This window comes from Canis lupus, chromosome 11, assembly GCF_048164855.1.
Source record: "Canis lupus baileyi chromosome 11, mCanLup2.hap1, whole genome shotgun sequence".
Taxonomy (NCBI): Eukaryota; Metazoa; Chordata; class Mammalia; order Carnivora; family Canidae; genus Canis; species Canis lupus.
In genome coordinates this window covers 51,134,481-51,158,917 of record NC_132848.1, presented here as the reverse complement: position 1 = coordinate 51,158,917, position 24,437 = coordinate 51,134,481, and the positions used below count along the sequence as shown (strand labels likewise).

The following is a 24,437-nucleotide window of genomic DNA, read 5'->3' as shown; positions in this document are numbered from 1 at the left end:
TGGGTTCAGAGGACTAGGAATGCTGGGGTGGCCACCCTCCAGCCTCCAGGAGGTTAGCAGATCTGGGTTCTGAGCCTCTACAGGGTGGTGGGGAGGTCACCTCCAGGTGGCCTATGTGTGCTCAGATGGATGGCTCTGCAGAAACCACAGAACAGCCCTTCCCACCTTCCCCCAGGCCCACTCCAGAACCTTCCCATTTTGGGTGGCATCTTTCATAAAATTCTTTTGGGGCTTGGCCCTAATTTTCTGCTTCTTAACCGGCTTATCAGCAATGGGGCAGTGAGAAGGACAAGGCTTCACACGCTATGGGAGGGCACGGGTGCAGTGGTTACCCCCTTGAGTGGCTCAGAACTGAGGTAGAAGGGCAGGCAATGGGCCTGATGGCACCAGTCATACCCAGGGCTGGCTGCCATTTCCTGGGGGACAGGCGCTGGGTGTATGGAAAGGTGAGTGGGTGCGGTGGGGGCTCACCAAGGGCACATGGTGGGAAGAGAAGCCTTGGGGAAGGGCTAGTGCCTCATTAGGTGTCTGTGGTTTCAGGGTCAGCAGAGGGCCTCACGGCCCCTCCTACCTGAATAGAGGCTTACAGTTTCTCAAGCATTTTCATGCTCTAATCTCATTAGATTCTCAAAACAGCTTGAGGAGGCAGGTAGGGCAGGCATTACTCTTCCCATCATTTGAAAGATGAGGAAGCTGAGCATCTAAAACATTTTGTGACTTGATTAAGGTCACATGGGAGCATCAGAGGTCAAGTCCAGCTTGGAATCTCAACTTGTAGGACTGCGCTTTTCCCACCCCACCCCACGAGCCGGCAACAGGGATGGTAATCACCCGGAGCTCACCATGGGCCAGGCACCGTGCTAAACGCTTTGAAGGCCTAATTTCATTGAATCTCCCCAGTAGCCTTTGATAAAAGTAGCAATATTCTCATCAGCTGTAATTTGCCTCCAGAAAGACCAGGATTGTTCGCCATTTCACTTGCAATGGTGGTTGCTGCACTGTGGCCACAAGGGTGGAATGGGAAGGAAGAGCGTCTGTGCCTCATCATTAACAGAGAGATCGGCACAGTTCATTGTGACTCGAGTCAATGGACTGCCTTTCACGAAAGCTGTGTGGATGTTTTGTGCATCATAAAGTGACTGTTTGCTTTGGGCTGGGTCCTTAACTACTCTGCTGGCCTGTTAACCCTCTGACTCTGGCATCAGCTTACAGAGGACTTGGACCCAAGCATTCTGTTGAGAAGGAAAGAATGAGGAAGATGGTAAAAAGCAGGTCTCAATTGAGGACCCTCACATTTACTGGTTTCTCCTCTCAGATTAAATTCCCAGTGTTCCTGCTAAGGAAGACTGATTGAAATCTCTGCTTGCAGATCTCTTTGAAGGTAAAGGTTCCAAAGGGAATTCAACTATTACTTACTATCCTCATGCCTCTCCTCAGGTCCCCCATGTCTTGTGTGGTCTGTGAGAAATCTCTCAACTGTCCTTCCCTCACTCTCTGCCTTCTGAGCCATACTGCTGTTGCCTCTCTTCTTCCCGGGACAGGGCTGAGAGACCCAGACACCCTCCACTGGGAAACTCTTATTGGATCTATAGATCCCATAGGATAAAAGGCACTTTCCTTGGTCTTCCGTCCTAATTTTATTCATTACTATGAGCATTAAGAACTCCTATGTTCTAGCTATATGATTTTCCTTTCCTGAATGAAGATGAAGAATATTCTTGCCCCTTCGTCTTGGCTCACATTGGAGTGTTACGAGTTCAAATTCATGATTTCATTCAACAAATTCATGAACGATTCATGATTTCATTCTTTACTAAGAGCCTGATCTGTGTGCTGGATCCTGGGAGTACTCAGAAACACAGCCCCGGCCCCAAAGGACTCAGAACCCAGGAATACTGAACCTCCTGCGCTGCCCTGCCCCCACCTTCAATCCTCCTTGTTTTCAGGAATGCTTCCCATCCCTACCACCAAAGAGAATGCTGTGGATTCTGGACAACTCAGTTCATCTGGCAGGTGTCCCAGGAAGCTTTCCCTTATCCCTTATGAGGATACCATCTTGTCTCCTCTATCTATTTATTCTGCTTAATTAGCTGTTTATTTAGAGGCCACTGCCTTTACACCAGAAGTTCTTGTAGGAGAGTGAGGTGTGCTTAGTCAATTCTTCATCCTCACATTGCTTTGTGTCTAGCAGGTGTTCAAACAATGGCCACTGAAACGAAATGCAATCCGAATGTGTGAACAAACACCTACGCGCAACGGGTAGTGCTGACTGGGGGGTTGGTATCTCCTTCCCATTTTACACAGTCAGAACACTCAAGGCCACTTTTATTCAGTATCTATCGCATACTTTGTCTCAAATCTTAATCATATCACACTAGGTATCTCTCAGCCTAGACAAGATTGACTTGAGAAACTCGAGGCAGATACACACTTTACGTTGAACAAAACATCCAAACAACTTCACAAAAGGCGATCTGTTGGTGAGGCTCCCAATTAACGTCTCTGATCTACCTTTATAACGAGGCACGCTTTCCTCTTCTTGCTCGACCCTGCGCACCTGCCCTGCAGAATCGCTGCTACACTAGAAATGGCAAATAATTATTCCTGGTTTTACTGCAGGTGCATTACAGCTGATGGAGCTAATCGCTGCCTTTATCGATAGTGCTCCTTTATTCTGGCTCTTAAGAAGTGAAAACAATGACCCAAGTCTGCACAGTTCTCTTGGTCCTATTCCATTGGTGGTTCTGGCCTGAAATGGAAGGGTAATGCCCAGTGAGGCCCTGCCCAGGTGTGGGGAATGGCCTGTTGCTCACGGTTTGCCTGTTCTCTCCTCCATCACCACCACTTTCTTATGGAGAAATCAGTAAGCCTTCTACTCTTCCTCCTCTCCCACCTCCCTTAGACTCCCTTCGGTTTTCTAGCACCTCTGCCCAGCACCACGAGGTGACCTCAGTGCAAGGGAACAACCCCGCCCCCCAACTGCCTCCACCCTGGCAGGAGAAGGTGACTCCCTGCACACGGTCCTACCTCAGGTGCGATGTAGTCAGGAGTTCCACAGAAGGTGGTGGTTGTGACACCGTTCAGAATCCCTTCCTTGCACATCCCGAAGTCGGCCAGCTTGCAGTGACCTTCTGCATCCAGAAGGATGTTGTCCAGTTTCAAATCCCTGCAAGATGGCCCAGACCCACAAGATTAATGCTTCAGCCATCCCACGAGGGCCTCCTTGAGTAGGGAGAGATCTGTGCATCTCAGGGAAATCTGCTACAGAAGGAAAGCCTTTGAGGAGGCTTGACTGCTGGCAACCAATCTCAGGCCAGGGCTCTCGCCCACACTGGCTGACCCCCAAAGGTGCCTCCATTCTCTCTACCATGAAGAAGGAGCTTCAGTAACACCAGGAATATCTCAAGACCGCTGCGGTTTCACAAAATCAGTGGTTATTTATTAAAGCTGTACTGTGTGCCAAAGTTCATATTTTTTAGACCTTGACATGAGAGAAATAAGCAACTCATCTCCCTTCCTTAATGAGTTAATCTATAGGGATTGGCTGGAGGGCCAAGACTGATGCTTCTTAACATTAGTGACTCAGATAAAACCACATAAGAATCTGACGCGACTTTACAGAACGCTGACTATGTGAGCTCTTGTGTCACAGGGAGACCACCGATGGCTGGTGAAGGCTGGGAGGGCTTCAGGAAAACGTGACTCTCAAGGGAAGCTTGGGAGGAGGTGGGAGGGAAGGGAAAGCCAACATGGTGGGTGTCAAAGGCAGTGAAGGGACCAGAGAATTGGGCCTTGGTGAATGGTGGGGCAAGACAGTCATGTTGAAACCCCGAAGAGCCTAGAATGCAAGAGGAGTTTGAAATTCATAGTGAGGACAGTAGGAGACCTGCCTGTGTGAGCATAACCTGTATCTATTATCAGTCTTCACAGGGCCAGGAGGCAAAGGGGGTAAGGGTCTGGGGACAGGAGGGAAGACAGGCTGGTGGCAACAACCAGGGCCTACAGAGTCCAGGTGGTTTTGTGCAGTGAGTGTGGGCCCCGGGGGATGGGGGCCTGCTGGCCTCAGCCAGAGTAGCTCTCTTACGTCCTGCTTTACAGCGTGGGGTGCTAAGATCTTGTATAAAATTTGAAGTTCTGGGTAAGAATCCCCCTACCAACCAAATCTGCAAAGCCCACACTTGTCCCATAGAAGGACCCAGACCATCAGATGGAGGTGGCCACCCTGGACCTCTCTCAATAGCCACTCTGGGCTGGAGAGGGGTGGGTAGGTATTGCAAAGAAGGCCCACTGCCCTGCACACAGAGCAAGAGGGGCCTTTCTTGCAATCCTGCTGGCTTCTGGACTTGAACTCCAGCCACCATCAGGAATCCAGGCCTGAGTGCAAAGGTGGGGCAGGAAGCATTTCAGGGCCTGCCTGCTTTGCACCCGCGGCCCTGTTTCCGCTTACAGCTGGGACTTCTTGAGAAAAGAAAAGCTCATAAAATATGCTGTTCTAAGCAGATGCTTGTGAACTACAGAAAGAAAAGCGAGCCCAACCAAGCCGAGCCACTGGGACCGGGCTCCCTGACCTCCCACCCCGGCCACCGTGTGTAGTCAAGGCTCAGCATCAGCCAGGGTGGGAGGGAAGGGAGAGGGACGCTGACGTGGGCATGGGTGGCCTGGGTTTTAATCCCGATGGTGGCATGGCCCTGGTGAAGTCACCTTGCCAGTCTATATTACCTTGTCTATCAAATCGGGATGACCCATTCCTGCTTGTCTGAAGGGCGGAAATGAAAGTGTGTGAAAGCAGCAGGCCTTTACAGGGTTGCACCCACTTCCTCCACGAGGAAGTGGAGTTAGAGGGGACCAGGGGTTTTGTCTGCCTGCCTGCAAATGTGGGAGTCCCTGGGGGGTGAACCGCGCACCCTGCTGAGCTACAGCCCCTCACACCTCTTAAATCTAGAACTGCCCTACCCACATGCACGCACAATGATCGCCATGGCAACACGTGTATTAGGAACAGCATAACAAAGGTGGAAAGCACCTCTGTGGTCCACAAACCACATTCATGTTCTGAACAACACCGAGGGTTCAGAAGAGCATGCTTTGCTATGATCGTGGCAGCAGTCAGTAGATGGAAGCCGGAAGAACGTAGGTGATTTCTGAAAGGTGACAAGGGGGTTGACTTAACTGGGACTTGAACTCAGTCCCCTGCTCCAAAGGGTGGTACTCTTGCCTCTGTGTGCTTACACTCCTTCCCTTCCTTCGCGTTGAGGGACTTCTTCCAATGTCAGCCACCAGCCCTGATTTGAGAAAGGACCCTACATGCTACCTCTCAAAGCCCTCTCTTTTAAAGACGTGTCAGAAGGGGGCATTCCACTTTGTAGGAATGGAGTAGGTCTGGAAGATTCCAAGCCTGCCTGAACTTTGCCCTTCTGAAAAGTCAGCTCGGTATCTCCTTCTGCTTAGGCCTCCTAGTTGGAACAAGAGAAGATGGGATGGCTGCTTCTCCCCATCTGCTCTTTGTCTGCCCTTGTCCTGGCTCAGATGCACACCATCCTCTTCCTGCAATCCTGTCCCCTCTTCTCCCTGAGGGAAGCAGCTGCCCCATGCTGAGGGCCCAGGGGGACCATGAGGGCCAGGCAGTCCGCAGGCAGCTGCCCCTCTGCTGTGGGGAAGAGAGGCCCTAGGCCAAACCATGTCTTCATGCGGTCCCACTGCTGATGCCAGGAATCCTGCCACTACTTACCTCGTCAAATTTCCCCTCTGCTGTATTTCTCTAAAGCTCTGCTTCCCCCACCTGAAACCAAATCCCATGGAAAAGACAGTGACTTATGTTCCTTTCCTTTGTGATGGGGAAGATGAGTGCAGCTGGAAATTCCCCTGGGGCCCAGAAATGCCATTATTAAAACTTGATTCCTCTGGAAGTCTTCAGTCTCATTAAAACAAACACACACACAAACAAAAAACCCACAGCTGGGACCAAACATGACTGGTACTGGGCTTGCAGTGAGCTCTGGAGCGGGGTTTCAGTGGATGGAAGAGCCAAGGCCACCCAGGGCCAGGCTTGCTCCCTTGGAGGAAAGGCCATCCTTCCCCTACAGGGCGGGTGGGGGGAAAGGGCTGCTGAAGGAGGATGGGGTCTCTGAAATTCTGCTTGCTGCTCAGGCCCTTCTGGTTTTCCCTCCCTCCTCCCTAGCAGCACTGCTGCCCTGGAGTCCCAACTTTCCCCTTTGGGATCCTGCCCCAGGATGTCCCCATTTGCTGGCATTAGACCCCTGAGGAGTCTCTAAAGCCTCCCTGGGAAGGTCAGGGACAATCCTTTCTCAGCCTTACTGGCTCTGAGGGCCTGGCTTGCACGACAGGATGAGTGGGCTTTTCTCCTTCCCAGGAGGGGCCGTAACTGAGCAGGGCACACGGGTTGGCCCCTCAAGGACTCCCATGTCTGCAGGTGGGCAAACAGAATCCCTGGTTCCCTCTAACTCCGTTCCCTCGTGGAGGAAGTCGCTGTAACCCTACAAAGGCCTGCTGCTTCCACACTTCCACCTGGTACTCAGGTCAGGGGCTGGGCACATAGTAGGTACTCATCGAACTTGTGGACTGACACCTTTGCAAAAAGGGACCTCTGCGTAGTTATTAATCCCTATCAGTCCTCAAATACAAAGACAGGGTACTTTTGAGGACTGGGGACATTTTTTAAGGAATGGGGTCATTTTTTTTAAGAGTGGAAAAAAATACAGCAAAATCCTTTCCCCTATATATGAGTTAATAAGATTAGTTTTTACTCATTAAATTGTTTCATTCAATTTTTTTCAACAGGTAATACCTTCATGTGATCTAGAATCCAAAGTATAAAAGGACATACAGTAAAAATTCCCCCTCCTGCATCTGCGCTCCAGACACTTTTCCTCCTATAGGCAATTGTATTTTATTCATTCCTCTTGTATTATCTTGGTCACACTTTATGCACAAAAAAGAACGTGTGACTATATATTCATGTCCTTCCTTTTAGTTAATTGGGAGCTTACTACATGCACTCTTTTGCACCTGACTTTTTCCACTTAATATATATTAGAGATCTTTCTGTCTTAGCACATAAAGAGGCTCCTAATTCTTTTTTGTGACTATATAACACTCTACCATATTTATTGGGGGACATTTAGCTTGCCTCCAATATTGTGCTATTATTAACAGCACTGCTGTGAATAAGCTTATAGATATATGAAGGTAATTGTACCTATTTTCTAGAAAAGAAATCTCTGAATCAGAACAGGAATGTGGATTTTGATAGATGTTGCCAAACTGCCCTCCTTAGAGCTGAAAGATTTACACTTCTATCAGCACTAGGGGATAATGCCTTCTTCCCAACATGGTACGTTACTAAGTTTCTGGGAGTCTGAAAGGTGAATGCAGTATCTTGATATATTATTTTTTTAAAAGATATTATTTATTTGAGAGAGAGAGAGAGCACAAGAGGAGAGAGTGGTAGAGGGAGAAGCAGACTCCCTGCTGAGCAGGGAGCCTGACATGGGGCTTGATCCCAAGACCCTAGGATCATGACCTGAACTGAAGGCAGATGCTTAAACGCCTGAGCTACCCAGGTGCTCCTATCTCAGTATATTCTTAAGTTTCTCTGCAAGTTTGAGCATTTTTTCATTTATTTAAAAGATAGCTTTTTTTTTTTTGCGTGTGAATTGTTGCCATTTTTTTTTTCATGGTGTTTGTTTCTAACTTTTTTTAAGGAGCTTTTTCTATGTTAGGAAATGAACTTTGAATGGCATAAGAAATGCAAATTCTTGTCCCAGTTTAATTTTTGACATTGTTTATAGTGGTTTATTTTATGGTTTTTGGGTTTCATGTCTTAATTTGAAAGGCTTCCCCCATTTCAAAGTTACAAAAACATTCTCCCAAGGTTTCCCCTTGTATTTTAATGCTTTCATTTTATAAACATAAGTCTTTGATGTATTGGGAATTTGGCCTGATAAAAGGTGTGAAGTAGAGATCCAACTCTATTTCCAATCCCACATGTTGGATAGTCCACCTTTTCCTCATTGACTGAACCAACCACCCTTTTCAAATACTGGTTCTAGCTCCCTATAAGTATTTGGACTTATTCCTGCACTCGTCCTTCAGTGATGTTGATCTATACCACACTTTTGAAATTACTGTAGGTTTATAATACATTTTTTAACATCCAATAGGGCTGGTTGCCTCCTTCTTTTTCAAAATTTCCTGGCTACTCTTGTTTATTTTTCCATATGAACTTTAGAATCATCTGTCTTGTTTTAAAAAAATCCTGATGATGTTTTTATTGGGAACATGTTTAAAGTTATAAATTAACTCAGAGAGAATTGATATTTTTACGATGTTAAGTCTTCCTATCCAGTAATATTGTTTGTCTTTCTATTCATTAAAGCCTTGTCTGTGTCCTTTTGGGGCATTTTAATGTTCTGTCCTATAGATCTTGTGCATTTCTTGTTATATTTAATGGCAGTCTGTTGGTTGTCCCAATACTCATTCTCATTTTCTTCCCTAGTAAGAGAACACCATTTTTGTTTTGTTTTGTTGTCTTTTTTTGAAGCCCTGCACATAATGATGTAGCTATAAACTGGAATTCAAAGCCTTCCTTACAGCTGGGTGTGGTTATATGACCAAGTTCTAGCCAGTCAGTTGTGTTAAATCTCAAAAGGAAGAGGCTTACTCTTCTCTTTCCTTCCTCTAACTATTGCCTGAATGAGGATATAATGCCTGGAGGCCTAGCACCCACCTTCAACCATAAAGCAAAGGACCAAGTCCCAGGAATGGTCACTGGACTTCCCACCACCAGATAACACTCATGAAAAAAAAAATAAACTTCATTCTTATTTAAAGCAAGCACTGCTGTCTGGGGTTTTTAGGATAATCGTGCCTGAACCCACTTCTAAGGAATCTAAGTTGTTATTTTATATTTTAAATTCCTATTGCAAATGGGGTGTTTTCTTCCATCATATCACTTATCTGCTTGCATATGTATGTACTATGTACTAATTACTAATTTTTCCTTATCATTTTATGCGCTGCCACTATTTCAATGTTCTTTATTTTTGCAAAGGAGTTTTCCAGTTGATTCTCCTAGATTTTCCAAATCATCTGTAACTCGTGATCTTTTTTACTTCTTCCTTTTTGGTGTTTACATTTCTAATTTATTTATTTTGCCTGTGTTGGTTAGAAGCTTAAGAACAATGCTAAGGAACAGTGACAATAGTGAGCATGTTTGTTAATCTCTGATTGGGGGGGGGGGGTCCCTCTCAGCACTACCAGCCTTTCCTCATAGCCTTTTATCATAGCCCTTGTCACTCAGAACCCCACTGAAGGCTACTTTACTGTGTCTTCTCCACTAGACTGAGGACTTGTGAGAACTTCCATGGAAACTCCCTTTCTCTCCCAGCTTCCAGAGGTCCCAGTGAGCTGGGGGAAAGATGGTAAGGAACTGGCTATGCAGTGCCCTCTACTCCTGGGTGTCTCAGCCTCGAAGCTGGATTGACAGTTGCAGCTGGATCACTCTTTGTTGTGGGGGGTTGTCCTGTGCATTGTAGGATGCCTAGTAGCAAGTGGACCTATGCACATTAGATGCTATTATCAATGCCCCCCACCTTCAGTTTTAACAACCCAAAATGGCTCTAGAAATTGTCAAATGCCCCTTGTAGGACTGCTGGTAGACAACTACTGCTCTAAGTCTTAAACAGTGATCAAGTCTCCAAGATGGTCTGGCCCAGGTCATTAAGCCAAATAGGAATTTGAGAGCAAGGCTGTCAGGAAAGGGTGCACCTGCCTGGAATGTCCTCTATGACATTTGTCCTGGGAGACAGGAAGCCTGACCACACAAGCCCTGCTGACATTTGGTACAATTAAGCCACCTTTTTAAACATCTTAGGAAATCGAGGCTCAGGAAAGGTAAGCAGCTCACTCAGGCTCACATGGCTGGTAAGATGCGGTGCTGGGCTAACTCTACACAACTGCCTGAAACCACCTTTCAGATCAAATGTAAGATCCATGAGCTGGAAATCTCTATCTGCTGCTGGGACCCAAATTCCTTTGGGTTTAAAAAGGTGGGCTTCTTGGTGAGAAGGGGAATACAGAAGCTGAGAGATCACAGTTGCTGACAAGGAAGGAGTGATTTGGGGCACGATGGTATAACCAAGACTCCCTTGAGGCAGGGGTGCAGATCACTTCCAGAAATTCAAAAGAGCATCAAGAAAGTCCCAAATATGTTTGAGATTCAGTTTCCCTATCTGTAAAATGGGGATAATATTGCCATGATTGAATGATGTAATCCATATGAAAGTTCTAGAACAGTGCCTGATACATGGTAGTTACTCCAGGAGTAACTAAAGGACTCTACTAGTCTCAAGGGGTCTCCAACAGTCATTTCTTACAATACACATGCCTTGTGGGGGCAGGTCAGTAGGACCCCCCAAAACTCTTTCATATTTGAGAAATATTTATTAGTTCCTAGTGTGTATAAACCACAGAGACAGGCTCTGTGGGATGAAAAATAGGGAGCATATGTCACTATAACATATGGGAGAAAGTGTCAAATAATACTTGAGAGAGAGACAGAAAGAAACTTTTTACCCAGTCCAGGGAGAGAATCACGGACTCCTCTCCCCTGGTCTAGGGAATGACACCTTGCAAGCAGGGAAACACCAGTGGCCCCAGGGGAGAAAGCAAAGGTAGGTGGGGTAGTTGAGGGAGTGCGGGGGTGGGGGTGGGGGCACAGGTGTCACCAGTCAGGATTGCTGTGACAGCTTCCAGATGCTCAGCAACCATCCCAGGCCCTTCTGCAGAGCCAGGGAGCAGTTGTGCAGCAGCGGGAATCTGTCCCTATGCTCTGTGGCTCACTGTGTGCTATCACCCCTTATCGCTCATCTCCCAACAACAGCCCTGGGCTGAGAGGTATCATCATGTAAGAAACGTCGGGGGTGGGGACAGGTGGGGGGAGCACCAAGACTCCCGAGGCTCCTGAGCAGGGACCCGAGCAGCAGAAGCTGGGTGCAGTCCTGCTTTCCTACCCCTGCACCTCAGCCATCTTATCTGGGGGAAAAAAATCATCCTTTCCTACTTGTGAAATTGTATTTTCCCAATTCCATAGATGCCTCAAGAATAAGGGCCAAGAAAACTCTTCTGGAAACCGACTAGCATTTAGCAAAAGGTTGGCACACAGGAGGCCCTTCACACCTAAGAAAAAATTGAAAAAAAAAAAAAAAAAAGTTTTTTTTTTTTGTTTTTTTTTTGCTTGACTTGAAAACTCATCCCAAAAGAAGAGATCCCTGTCTTCTTTGCCCAGGCTCTATATTTTTTATGCCCTCCTCTCCCTGGTAGGCTCACTGCTATATTTCTCTGGCATGCTAATTCCCCAAAGCTCAGGCCCAAACGCCACACAGACGACAGCAAATTCTTCCATTTACTTGAAGATAAGAGATTAGAAAGATTACTTCTCAGGATGCCAACTATTTGGATCACCACAGAGCAGGCCCTCCGGGTTGGTTATGAAGAAACTCTGCTTGTTTTTGGACAAATAGTGGAGACTAGCACATGATTGTGGTTAATCAGATGGGAAAACAGGCTCTTCTGGCAGATGTTGCTGAACACCTTCGTAAACTGAATAATACATGCAAAGAAAGACAGTTTTCCCCTTCAGTATAGCACACCCTTGACGTTGTGGCAAATGTTGGTGAGCGGCTGGTGTCCTTCCTCCTGGCTCCCTCCGTGGTGACCACTCCCTAGGTCACGCAAGTGCCACCCTGGGCCAGATAGGACCCCAAGCGCGAAGCCTAGGAAAGTGTACCTCACGCCTCTCTGTCAAATAGAAAAGCGTAATTTGCCTCAGAGCCAAGGTAAATGATTTCAAATTCTCCATTGCTATGCTGTTACCTGAGAGTCCGTGGTAATGTTTCACGCTGGGCCAGTCTGCAGCGAAATCTTGCAGCCTTTTCATAGGAAAGGCTCAATCATTTAGGACAAAATAGTTAACCACCATTTTCTTTTTTTTTCCAAATGCTTTTTATGTACTGGCTCCATCTAAGTCTTTTTTTTTTTTTTTTAAAGATTTTATTTATTTATTCATGATAGTCACACACAGAGAGAGAGAGAGGCAGAGACACAGGCAGAGGGAGAAGCAGGCTCCATGCAGGGAGCCCGATGTGGGATTCGATCCCGGGTCTCCAGGATCGCGCCCTGGGCCAAAGGCAGGCGCCAAACCGCTGCGCCACCCAGGGATCCCCATCTAAGTCTTTAAATGCATTATCTCATTTAATCTCACTAACGGCCTAGGAATGTGGCAGGACTATTATCGCCTCCATTTTTAAAGGGTCCAGGGGATAGTTCCCTGGCCCTGGACACACAGGTGGTAAGTGACATAGTCGGTTTGCCTGACATCAACTCCCATGCTCTGTCTGAATCACTTTGCTATGTTTGGAGGTGAGCGGGGGAGGAGAAAAGATTGTATCTACACGCCTGCCCTTCTGTGGGATTGAGAACACAGTCCCTCTGTTGCGGTGGTGGCTGTTTTGGGCTCCTGGCAACATGGTCATAAGATGTAACTGATAAGTAGACAATGCTGCTTTGACCAAAGCGATGACCCCTGGTCTGGAGAGAGCAGGCTTTGGTGACCACACTGGCAGATGGAAATCCGAGGTGTGAAACAGTACCCCTTCGCAGCCAAAACGCATAGCCAGGGGCCGTACCTGTACATTAAGGCTTGGAATCCCAGCAGAATAACTTATCTGACTGCATGATTGTGTCCAATTACTTTTTTTTTTCATCCACGGTTAGTGAAACCACATTCTTAACACTTGATACACTCCCAGATACTACCCTGACCTCCACTGATGGGAAATAGGCCTTGACTTGTGTCCCCAGTGAGTGGGATGGACCCCTGACCATCATGACATTTACGCCTACCCCCCTCTCCCCGCCCACCTCCACTGTCCCTCTCCAGGCCGTCAATCAACCTGCACTTAGAATGGCTATTTGGGGTTCGGTCAGTGTACAGATTGGGCCAAGAACAGTGACAGCCTCAAGAAAGTCACTTCTCAGAGCTCGCTGTCCTCAAATATGAGAAGAGACGGCTGGATGAGCTAATCCCCAAGGACCCTTCTAGTCTGAGATCCTGGGAAGCAAAGGCAGCTGGAGCCCATGAAGTCTAAACTTGCAGTCCTGGCCGTTGCACACCAAATGTTTCCCTTTCCACTCAGGAGCAAACCCTTGCCAGCAGGCGTTTTTATACAAAACGTAAGTCAGACGATACTCTCCTTCTCCTTGCACTCCTCAGGGGCGCCCCATGAACATGCTTCCTGGCGTGGTGTGTGAGGTGCTCTGGGGTCTCCACCGGACAGTTAGCATCCTCCCTCACCGCACCTCATAATCCAAACTTGGACCTGTAGGCCTTGGGTGCTTCACACGTGAGGCCATCTCCTGCCTTGATGTTCTGGCACAGGCCCCACTGTGAGGATCTGTCTTCCACAATGGACACCCCGTGAGGGTGGGGCCTGGAAGCCCCCCTGTGCCCCAACCTTTCTAGCATCTCAATACCCTCTGGTCAAAGGATGAAAGAATCAGTGAGTAGAGAGAGGAATTTGTGAATCATGGCCCCAGGCAGCCAGGCAACCTGAACAAATACTTTCAGATACCATATGGAACTGTTAAAACATATTATTAAAAACTGTTAAAACCAGGCCCAAACCATCAGAGGCAGCTGAATCTGGCATTCTTATACCCTCTGATCTGTTCTGCTGTTACACTCAGGAAGAACCCCTTCGCTAACCCTGGCAGTTTCCATGGTGGTCAAAGTGGAGCCCAGGAGCATGGCTCCCACTCTGGAGCTGACCCTCATCCCCCCCTCCTTCTTTTGTCACTACTTCCCTGTGCATCCAGCCACACAGTCAGGGGTCTCTTTCTGCATTTTCCTGCCTTGAGACCTGTGCCACATGGCTGTCCCCACTCCCTGGAGAACAGACCCCTTGTCATTAAGGTCCTTGACTCAAACCCTCTTCCTCAGGGAGGCCTCTCTCTGGCCACCCTGTCTGAAGCAGCCCACAGCCATGCACCCCCCTCCACCAACCCTTACTTGAATCTCAGTCACCTCAGCCATTCCCTTTGCGGCAACGACCACAACCTGTAATGACTCCGCTTGCTTATTTCCTTGAGTGTATGGTTTCCCTCACGTGAGCTCCATGGGAACGGGGACTGCATCTTCATGTTCCCAGCGCAGTCCCCAGAGCCCTGCAGAGTGCCTGCACTCACTGCTGGTTGAGCGCCTGGATGAGACAGATCTGTGGTTAAGTCCACTTCAGCATCTAGTTTACGGCATGACTACAAATCCTAATGCATCCATTGCCAAGTTGGCCCTACTGTGTAATGTTCCACAGTATTCATGGTTGCCTCACCATGGTTGCTGAGGATACTGAGAGAGAAGACATAGTCCCTGTCCTCAAGGAGGGGTCTCTAGAGGTGGACCTGAGGCCAGAATGCTTGGGATAAGTCCTATGCTGGCGGGACAAATGGGACACTGTCACCACTGCCCTTAGAAGGCAAGGGCTGTTGGGCTCGTGTTTTTCTGGGCCCAGCGATTCGGAGGTCAAAACCTAGCCAGCATTCCGTCATCAAAAAAAGGGCCATTCCAGCTAATGGGCCAAGAATAACCTTTCTAGGGGGTGTGGCCTGGAGCCTCGCGGAAGTGGACTATAAGATCCTCATGCCCAGGATTCCCAGACGGGGAGGCCACAACACCACTCTTCAAGGTCAGGGCAAGAAGCTGCCCAAACTAAGTGTGGGTCTTCCTCGTCCAGCCACTCAAGGAGCCACGTGCTAGAAGAGCGGTCAGCACCTCGCAGGTCACCTCCACCCAGACAAAGAGCTGAGGAAACACAAATGTAACTCTGCTCAAGTTGAGGGGGATGTAGGGGAAGCACGTCTTCCTGCGAAGGGAGGGTCACCCAAGTTACTCGGAGGATATCAGAGGCCTCCTGTGAGGCCAGGGAGCTGAAAACGGACTGACCTCTGAGGAGACAGAAAACAGATTTTATTATTCTTAAAAAAAATAAAGACGTCTTACATTTGTATTTGTTTAATTTGGCCATAGAATGTATTTGCTTTAAGACTCTGTGGTGCTTGTCAGCTGATCAGAAATGTGAGTGGGCGCGTGGGCGCATGTGCGCATGCACACATGCTGCTAGGGACAGCTGTAGGGCTGTGCTTGCACCCATACATTTAGTCATGGCCTTAGGCCTGCAACCAATGGATGAGGAGGATACACAGGTCCAGGAGCAGGGGGCCAGTGAAGGAGAGCCTTCTTTTTATTTTTATTTATTTATTTTTTGAGCCTTCTTTTTATTAGGGAGCACAAAATCTGGCAGAATTTATTGAACAGCCAGCCTCCATTGCTCCAGCTGATGAATATTTACCGGGCAGCGACTATGCACCTGGGACGTCCTGGCTTTGGAGTGAGGGCAGGCGTCTCCTGATGCCTCAGCTCACACATGCTGCATCTAAGGTGACTTGAGACATCTAAGTGGATGCACCAACCAGGTGGTAATAGATGAAAGTTTAGGCTAGAGAAATAATGAGTGTGGCTGAAATAGTCTGAGGAGAGAAGTAGGCTAAGACTGGTCTGTGAGCAAACCCAATGTTTAATGGGACGACCAGAGAGGAAACTCAGGAAGCCCAAGGAAGCCCAAATATCCACCTGAGGTTCAGAGAGAGTTTGCCCTTATTTATAGTTTTGATATTTTCTCTTTAGGCTTAGATATTCTGATTTAGAAATCATAGTAGTGATAATGAGGACGATAAATTGTATTTTCCAAGAAGACATTTTTCCAGATCAGTAGAGGTATCATGTGCCAGGGTTGGCCCAGGGAACAGAAAGAAAAGAACCATAAACTTCAAATCCACCAACAGGAAGAAGGGAAGGGAATTCCAGAATTCCACTCAGAGAAAAAAGAGAAGCAGCAACAATTCTGCAGTGACACTGGGAGATGGCCCTTGCACAAGACAGCAGCTGTCGCCATGCAGGAAGGAGCTCTGCTCAGAGAAAACCCACTGCAGGACCAAGTGGCTCCTCCTCCTCCCCTCAGCTAGTGGGTGTAGTGGGAGCCCAGCTGGACAAGAGTCCAGTTTCCTGGGCCCCTCTCTTCACTCCACGAGCCCATTGCCTTCTGGCTGTCCTCCCTGGCACTTCCTTCCTTCTGCTCCATCTAAGGGGGTCACTGTGCTCTGGATATTTCTTGGCTTCCTTCTCATTAGAAACCACCCTCCCCTAAACTATAAATCTTTTGAATTAGTTGCAAATCTGTTCAGTGTCACTGAGCTAAGGTGGGTACTTAGGGTTTAAGGGGTAACTTCTCCCAAGGAACCTGCATAGATTGATGATTGAGAAGACTCTGGAGAGTTAGTGGAGGAGATGGGATGCGGCAGTGGAGGGGGGAGGCATAGCCTCAATACTACTTCTCAGATCCTGGCTAGAGGGGGCCTAGAACCTTTCTAGTGGCCACTCCTTACCCCACCTCTGGGATCAGCTTGAGTCACCCGCTTCCTTTTATTTAACCCTAGGACCATTCTTGGGAAAAGGATTTTCTTGATGTCATTCAGCTAAAATTCAGAGTGCCGTTCATTCCCTGACTTTGCCAGCAATCACCAGTTGCATTTCTTCTCACACTAGAGCAGGCTGTTTGGCCACAGATATGGACGAAACAGTAGTAAGTTATGTTCAATGGAGGGAGGTACTTAATAAAGGCTGACCCATCTCTGCCTTGGGAAAAGTGATACCCAGCTTTTAAATAAAGTCTCTTTCATTACAATCAAGGTCATGGAAGGGGACTAGGGGCAAGTGCCATACCCATAGAGCAAAGTGAACCCTCAGATTTAGCATTTACAATTTCACTATTCTTGAGCTACCATGAGGATGCATGACAAGCAACAGTTTCTACCGGTACAGAGTGCATACTTTAATTTGGTTTTTAATGAAGCCCAGTATGTGGTATAAGCTAACTGGCCAGAGAGTGAGCCTGACCAAGTAAAGATAGGGAGGAGGCCTATGAGAGGTATAGTTCTCATTCGAAAAGCAAATGGGCTGGCCAAATTAAACACAAAAATGAGCAATTTGTTGGTGGTTCAGTTCTCTAAATATTCTATTCTGAAATAAATCATGACTTGTGAATTTATTTTAGCAAGTGCTGTGGCAAATGCTAAACTTTGGTGGAAACTAAAAAGGTAATGAACATGTGTGTGAGGAGGTGCCCAGACAACACAAAACTCTCAATATCTCCCTATACACCATAGCTCTATGTTATATTAGTCATACTGTATGACACACACTTCATTATCTATATCCTTTATTATATATGTAAAGTATATAGTGTTACTAATATAGAGACAAATTGATATTTATAGACAAAGATACATGCAGAGATGTTGGGAGTTATGTGTTCCTGTGTATATACAATGAAGTATATACGTAATAAAGTAGGTAACATGCTGTGTGAGAATGAGTACAGGCAACATGTAATTCTCTCTCTTATCGTTAATTATACTAGGTACTTTATTGTGGGTATAATATGGTACATATAAGTAATATATATATAAAAATTATACATATAGACATGATATATAGAGAGATTTGGGGAGTTATACATTATCTATATATACAAAATATATATGTAATAAAAACACACATGTAGCTAAGTAGAAATGTAATATACATGTAATAAAGGGCTTAGTATTAATATACGTTAACAAATATTTAGTATAATTATTTGTATTTATGTTTATGTTATGTAATTCATACATGTATATATAGTATAATACATGTGTATATAGTGTATGATTTACATAAAATCAGTAAGTTGAAGTGACTTCTTAGATTATACCTGGTAGTGTTGGTCTCCTTCCAATTTCACAATTTATTCTTACCTACTCATCTATGCTAACAGAGATGGATGTCAACAATTACTCTTGAAGCCCTAAGAATATACAAATGCAAAATCCATCATCTTACAAAGCTAAAAAAAAATCTATTTTCATGCACTAACAGCCCCAAATGGAGGTTAAACAAGTGCTAATTTCCTAATCTGCTGATGACTGTTAAATACTTTTTATTGCCAGAGATTAGCTGTTAAGATATTTATATATATTACACGCACAACCATACCTGCTCTTTTTCAAAACATAAATGTTCTGATTTAATGGAAAATCACTGCAGGGCACAAGTATAAACTATAAAACAATTAAAATCATAAATCCAAATGGCAGCAATTCCCAGTGAGTTTTACAACATCAAACCAAGCAGCTGCCAATCTGAAAAACTGTGCCCCGGGCCCTGCAGGTGAGCTGGCTAGAGCTAGGGCAAGGGGCAGGCAGAGGCAGCTTTCCATGGGTGGCCTCTAGTGAGAACCCAAGGCTGGCTGGAGTCTGGGGGGCAGTGGGATCATCAGCCCAGGGCTCAGGAGGTCTGAAGGCAGAGGCTGGCCACAGGCTAGCCAGCTTGTTTTCCTTTCTTAGAAAAAAGTCCCTTCATTCATGCATTCAGATATTTACTGAGCAACTACTATGTAGCACATCTGTTCTTGGCAAGGAGGAAACAAAGTCCCTGCCCTTATGGAGCTCACATTCCAGTGTGGAAAAAGACATCAGTTAATATAACAATAAATAGTATGTTAAGTGCTCTGAACATTTAGGCTGGAATTAACTCTGACCCATGTCCTCATCTCTCCTCCATGAATTGATGAGTATTTACTGAGCACCTTCTAAATGCCTGGACTTTGTGAGAGGACTTATAAGAGATAGAATTCTGAGATGTAGCTTCTACTTGCAGGGGAAAACAGGAGAAGGCCACAAGCCACCTGTTCAGTGATGGCATTTGATGAGTATTTACTAAGTGCACCTCATATGGATGATCTCATTTAAGTCTCTCCAAAACTCTCTGGAATGGGTACCACCATCATTTCCATCTTATAGATGACAACACTGAGGCCTGGAGAGGGTGAATGCCTTGCCCAGATGCCCACTGCTAGCTTGGGGCTGGGAACCAGAATTTGCACCCTGTAGAGTGACCTCCTAATTGCACATGTTTGTCTACACTAGGTGGTGGAGACCATTGACACTAGAGTTCCTAACTAGCTGGAAGCTCCCTGAAGAAGAGCTCACATCTGCTACATGATCTGTGTTCTCCCCGGGATCCCCAGTGCCTGCTCCAGTGCCAGGAGAGGTGAGTACATATCGATAGCTGGGTCATTCTCTGGGGGTCCCACTTCAGGGTCACCCCAATATGCAGTTCAGAAGGTCATTAGGTGTGGCAGTCCAGTCCTCACTTCTCAGTAACTGCATTTCATTGACTTGTCAACCGTACTTTTAGTGGTCAACCAGAGATCTAGACTTGGAGCCCTTTGAAAATTGGTTACAGGTCAAGGGCATAAGGGTTAGGAAATATTCACCAAAACAGGGACTCTCCATGATGCCACTTACGTATTAATAAGGCAAAACTGCCTGAGACTGAGTGGGAAGCTGTGGCATCTCACAGACATGAGTTTGCAAATTACTCGGGTTCCGACTTCTTATTAATGATATGGGAATACAGTGACTTAATCTCACTGAGGCTCAGGTGTCTCACCTGTAAAATGGGGATAATGATTACTCATTTCAAAAGCTTACTGTGATGCTTAAGTAAGATAATATGTAAAAATTTATTACAGTTTCTGGCACAGAGTGGGTGCTTGACAAATAGTAGTGCCAATTCCCCTTCATGAGCAATTTCCAAACTTGATTATTGAAACCACTAGTTTCTTACTCCTCTCTCAACTACAAAAAAAAAAAAAAAAAAAGACTGTCTGCCCCATAAATAGATTTGAATGTCTGCAGCTTTTTTTTTTTTTTTTCAGACTGACCACATTACAAGCAACACTGAAAGGGAGCAGCACAATGGTAAACAACAGCCAGAAGGGGAAACCAGAATGAAGAAATAGAACTAGGAATTATAGAATGGCGGCTGTACTCTTGCTGCTAGATTTTATTTTCCGCCATAGCTGACTTTGTGCTTCAGTGAGGAGGGTACTCCCGTGTGTGAGCTGCAGAAGGATACTCAACATCAAGGCTTGGCCAGTTTGGTACTCCTGTGACTTTTGAGGCAGAGACAGAAACGTAGAGACTGAGCAGGACCAAGCTTTGGTTTCCCATGGTCACAGCTATGAGGCATGGTCCAGCCATGCCAGCCTCCTTGGTCCAGCCCATTTCTCACGGATTTTCCAGCTTGCCCATTGTATCTGTGACCTGCCCCATCACTATCCAGCAAATTACTTTTCTGTGCAAGTCAGCTGGAGCTCTGCTTAGCACTAAGACCCCTGACTAAGCCCTGGGTCCCAGGCCAATCTTAAAACCCCTCACTCATCAGTGGAGGCAGGCTGCCCGTAATGACAGCCACTTACTCTCAGAGGCTTACAACCTTGGGATGATCTTAGGAGCCAGACCAGTGTACTCTGAGAGTGGAGAGACCCTGCTCAGCCTCATACATTCACAAGCACCTGTAGATCACTGACTATGTGCACAGAACTGATGGAGAACATAAAACTGATACTGTGACAAGCAGTCAAGGGCAGCAGAGTAAGCAATATGAAATGTAGTGTATCTCTATGCCCTGAGAGAAGCCTAGAATGAATAGCAGCCACACAAGGTGTGTTGACACGACCCATGAACATCCAGAAGCTGAGGGGTTAGGATCAGATGCTGGTTTAGGGCTCGATCTCTCTCTCTCTCTCTCTCTCTCTTTTTAAATAGTTGATACAGCTGTTTCTACTTCAACTTCAAAATAAGAGAAAACACTAAGCTGCTATGAAAACCTAGAGGAATCGTTGCTAGGGATATTGTATTAAGAGGATTCTAAGAGTCCAGGGTTTCAGCAACATGAGAAAGAAATATCAATGACAAATTGTTTGAAGGCACGGGTCAACGATTTTGAGCAGAATGGACCTGGGAGCTGAATAAAGAGTCGAAGCTGAAGCACAGAGCTAACTGGGAAGGTGCAAGTCTGCAGGCTTTCTGGCCCTCAAGCCCTGCCTTTCCATCTCCTGGCCTTCAACTTCCAGGCTACGGGCCTGGGGGCTTAAAGCAGCATAAACTGCTGCTAGCTGTTAAAGCTCAGCAATCACACCCATATTTCAAGGGATCTCATCTAGAGAAGTCTATTACTGTTGGGCCTTCAGGAAAGTGTAAATTAGAGAGGCATCTTCATCCTCCCGAGCATCTCCTCCTCTCACCCTGTCTTCCTCAGTGCTGCCCTCCCCCTGACCTGGTGCTATTGGCCTCTGCCCTTGACCTTCCCAGCTCCCTGGAAGGCCGCTGCAGTGGTATCATCCTTGGGTGTGAACGCTCTGGAAAAGAGGTAAGAAATTCACATTTGTCAAACTCTTACTACATGCCAGGTTCTGTAGAGAGACCCAAGAACACTATGAGAGTTACTACTGGGAAAACAGCTTTTAACCTGGCATTAAAATGGAAAATAGATATTTAAGTATTGATACATGTCAAATAAAAGGTATGCATCTTAGGCATTTGCAGAAACTGTTCTCTCTGCCTGTAACACTCTTGCTCTCTCTTCATTGGCCAACTCTCATCACTTTCTGCAGGAAGCTTTCCTGGGCTCCCCTAGTTAGCTTCAGTCCCCCTCCTAAGGGGTCCCAAGGTACCTGGATCTCCTCTGGCACAGTATTCATGACAATGGAATCTGAATGCCTATTTGTTTGTCTCCCAAGGGAGGCATGAAGAAGGGATAAAGGCACCATGTTGAATTTTTATCTCCACAGGACCTTGCATGGTGCTGGAGATGAAGCAAGCACTGAAAAAACCTGTGGTTTTGACAGAGAATGCACATCTCTACTAAGAGGAGACTTGGATCCCTGTTGGCTGAAGGTGGTTGGATTCCAAGACAGTAAGCACTTTGGAATATTTACTAACTAAAGATCCATTAAGTGATTTTCTTCTGGAAACTGTGTTGCCTGTGCCACAGCTCGGATGCCAAGCTGATCAAACAACACTGCCTGAACCCTCTCTACAAGAACCAACCTGCTGGGTTGTTAGTACTCTGGCTTGGCAGCCCCAACCCTGTTGCTTACATCTGCCATGCTGTTTGCACAGATTAACTTCCTTAAATAATTTTTAATCATTTTAAGCAGGTACTTCACTTAACACAATGAGGACACGTACAACTTGATTTTGATTCACACTCTATTTTGTTCTGGTAGTAATCATGTATAAAATGGACTTTGATTTTCATGCTTATTTAATCCTAATGTGAATTACAAATGACTCATTGTCCTAGGCTGAACATTTGTTTTTCTCAGAAGATCCTTATTTATGTACCTACTAAGTGTCACTGCACTGTTAGTGTGTGTCCACATTTATTAGCGTGTGTGAACTTCGGAGAAGGGAATTATCAAAGATACTAAAAAGTGGCAAAAGTCCATCAGTTAGTTTTATTTGGCTAGATAAAGTCAGTGACTAATTCATTTCCCTCCTGATGATATATAGTTAATCATATGTAGGAAACTGACTTTTCCTCTCCCCCTCTTCCTAGCCCTGCCTGGCAAGAGCCAACCCCTGGTCTGATGTGCCAACTTCAGAAAAGATTCTTTTGTTCCAGATAAACTGATTCCCATACACTCAAACTTTTATTTTAAACTCAGTCATTGTTACCAAAAATGTCCCCTCAAAGTCATTCTGTGTTCACTTACTGACTGGTTCCAAAGAACTTTCTAGAGGAGCACAGTGTATCAGAAACCAAACAATCCTCTTTGTCAGCCACATCATAGGGACTATGCCTACTTTTCCTTTCTAATACTTGGATTACTGAATTCTCGAGAATGGATGAACTCTGGCACTGCCCCTCAATCCGTTTTCCCAAATATTCTTCCAAAGACATTTATTCTAATATTTAGATATATGTAAGTGAAATCGACTAAATTCCAATTTTCTAAAGTTTATATACATATATAGGACTAAAATATGGCAGTGAAGAAGAACTTGATAAATTGCTAGAGAGAGGACTAATTTTGCTTCACAATTAGTAGCTGAAGCAGGTAAGACACCATTGCAAATACTTACCAAAGTGTCTTATTTGTGCCCCCCAGGGAGATAGTCCAAGTGAGATATCCCTTTTTTTTCAGTAAAGGCTTTTTTTTGTTTGTTTTTTTAAGATTTATTTATCCACGAGAGACAGAGAGAGAGAGAGAGGCAGAGACGTAGGCAGAAGGAGAAGCAGGCTCCATGCAGGGAGCCCAATGTGGGACTTGATCTTGGGACTGCAGGATCACACCTTAGCCAAAGGCAGATGCTCAACCACTGAGCTACCCAGGCGTCCCTTCAGAAAAGATTTAACTGTGTGTAAATGGTTCAAGACTCTCCATATTTACCAATTAGGTGGAGGTTGCTAGTGAAGAAATATTTTTAATTGTTCAGGGCCACCTGACATTATATCAACATGCAACACGTCCATCCTTATCACTCATGACACTGACTGTGTAAAGACCTTTGCTAGATGTAGATCAGAGAGCTGGAAGACTGGCCCCTGGCCTTAAAGAATTTGTAGCATGAGAAAGTTAAGTCAAGGAGTGAAGTTTTGGTTACTAAGAGTATGATCTCTTTCATCTACCCAGATGCTCTAACATAAACACAGAGCTGTGGATTTCCATGGTCATTTTTAACATAAGCAGGAATCTCCAACTGGTGAATGAACATAGGGCAGTATCAAGGGTACTGACCAGCTAAGATTCATCGAGGAGGAGGGACTTGATTATATTAATGTCAACTTATTAGGTTATTATTTAAAAGGAGATTCTCTCTAGATGGTTATCTATTCATATTCTTTATGGTGTCTCAGGAGGCAAAAACACTATTATAATTGGAAATAAGTATAGTGTCCACTGTTGGACACTAACATCTCTTCATTTATAAGTAAACATTTTAAAATCACTTTTCAAACTTGGTGCAATTGTTTGAACACTGTCAGTTGCTTGAACTTGGCAGTGCCTTGAGTTTGCTTCCCCTTCAGATGGGCATGTGCCTCATAAACACTCCTTTCCTTCATTCATTATTGGAACTTGATTTCTTTGCACTTGGGAAGGTGCTAAACCTTATCACCGAATACCAGAGAGGTTGGAAGGAGGAATAAGACACAATATGACCTTAAAACCAATACATTTGCTTTTGATCCACGTGATACAGTGTTCTTAAAGGATTCTAAGAGTAAACAGGTAAAATAATTCATTCCTCCCCCACCCCTGGGCCAAAAAAAGTAATTCCTTGTTTTGGGGTGGGGCTTTTGACACTTGCCCCAAATTCCTTTATCCTCATGATCAGTGAGTGAGCTGATGAACCTTATTTTAGTTTCCCACTTCTCAGTAACTGTCCTACAATTGGAGGTAATAGTTTAAGACATT

The 24,437-nt window shown here is 45.7% G+C and overlaps 1 protein-coding gene and 1 long non-coding RNA gene across 6 annotated transcripts in view; one reads left to right on the top strand and one right to left on the bottom strand.

Moving 5' to 3' along the window:
• Positions 1-24,437, bottom strand: part of PRKCE (protein kinase C epsilon) — a 487,671-nt gene that overhangs the window by 33,742 nt on the left and 429,492 nt on the right. For all 3 annotated transcript variants that reach the window (XM_072768229.1, XM_072768231.1, XM_072768230.1), the window contains exon 12: positions 3,028-3,166. In XM_072768229.1, the coding sequence (XP_072624330.1) occupies positions 3,028-3,166 (139 nt within the window). The remainder of the gene's footprint in view (positions 1-3,027; positions 3,167-24,437) is intronic.
• Positions 4,363-23,823, top strand: LOC140600168 (uncharacterized). Of its 3 annotated transcripts, XR_012003359.1 has the most exons (6): positions 4,599-5,130; positions 16,567-16,712; positions 19,096-19,219; positions 19,890-19,932; positions 21,275-21,385; positions 21,807-23,823. It is a non-coding gene; the product is annotated as an uncharacterized lncRNA (long non-coding RNA). The 3 variants fall into 3 exon arrangements; XR_012003360.1 differs by lacking the exon at positions 16,567-16,712 and having other exon boundaries at positions 4,363-5,130; positions 20,782-21,385; XR_012003358.1 differs by lacking the exon at positions 16,567-16,712 and having other exon boundaries at positions 4,898-5,130.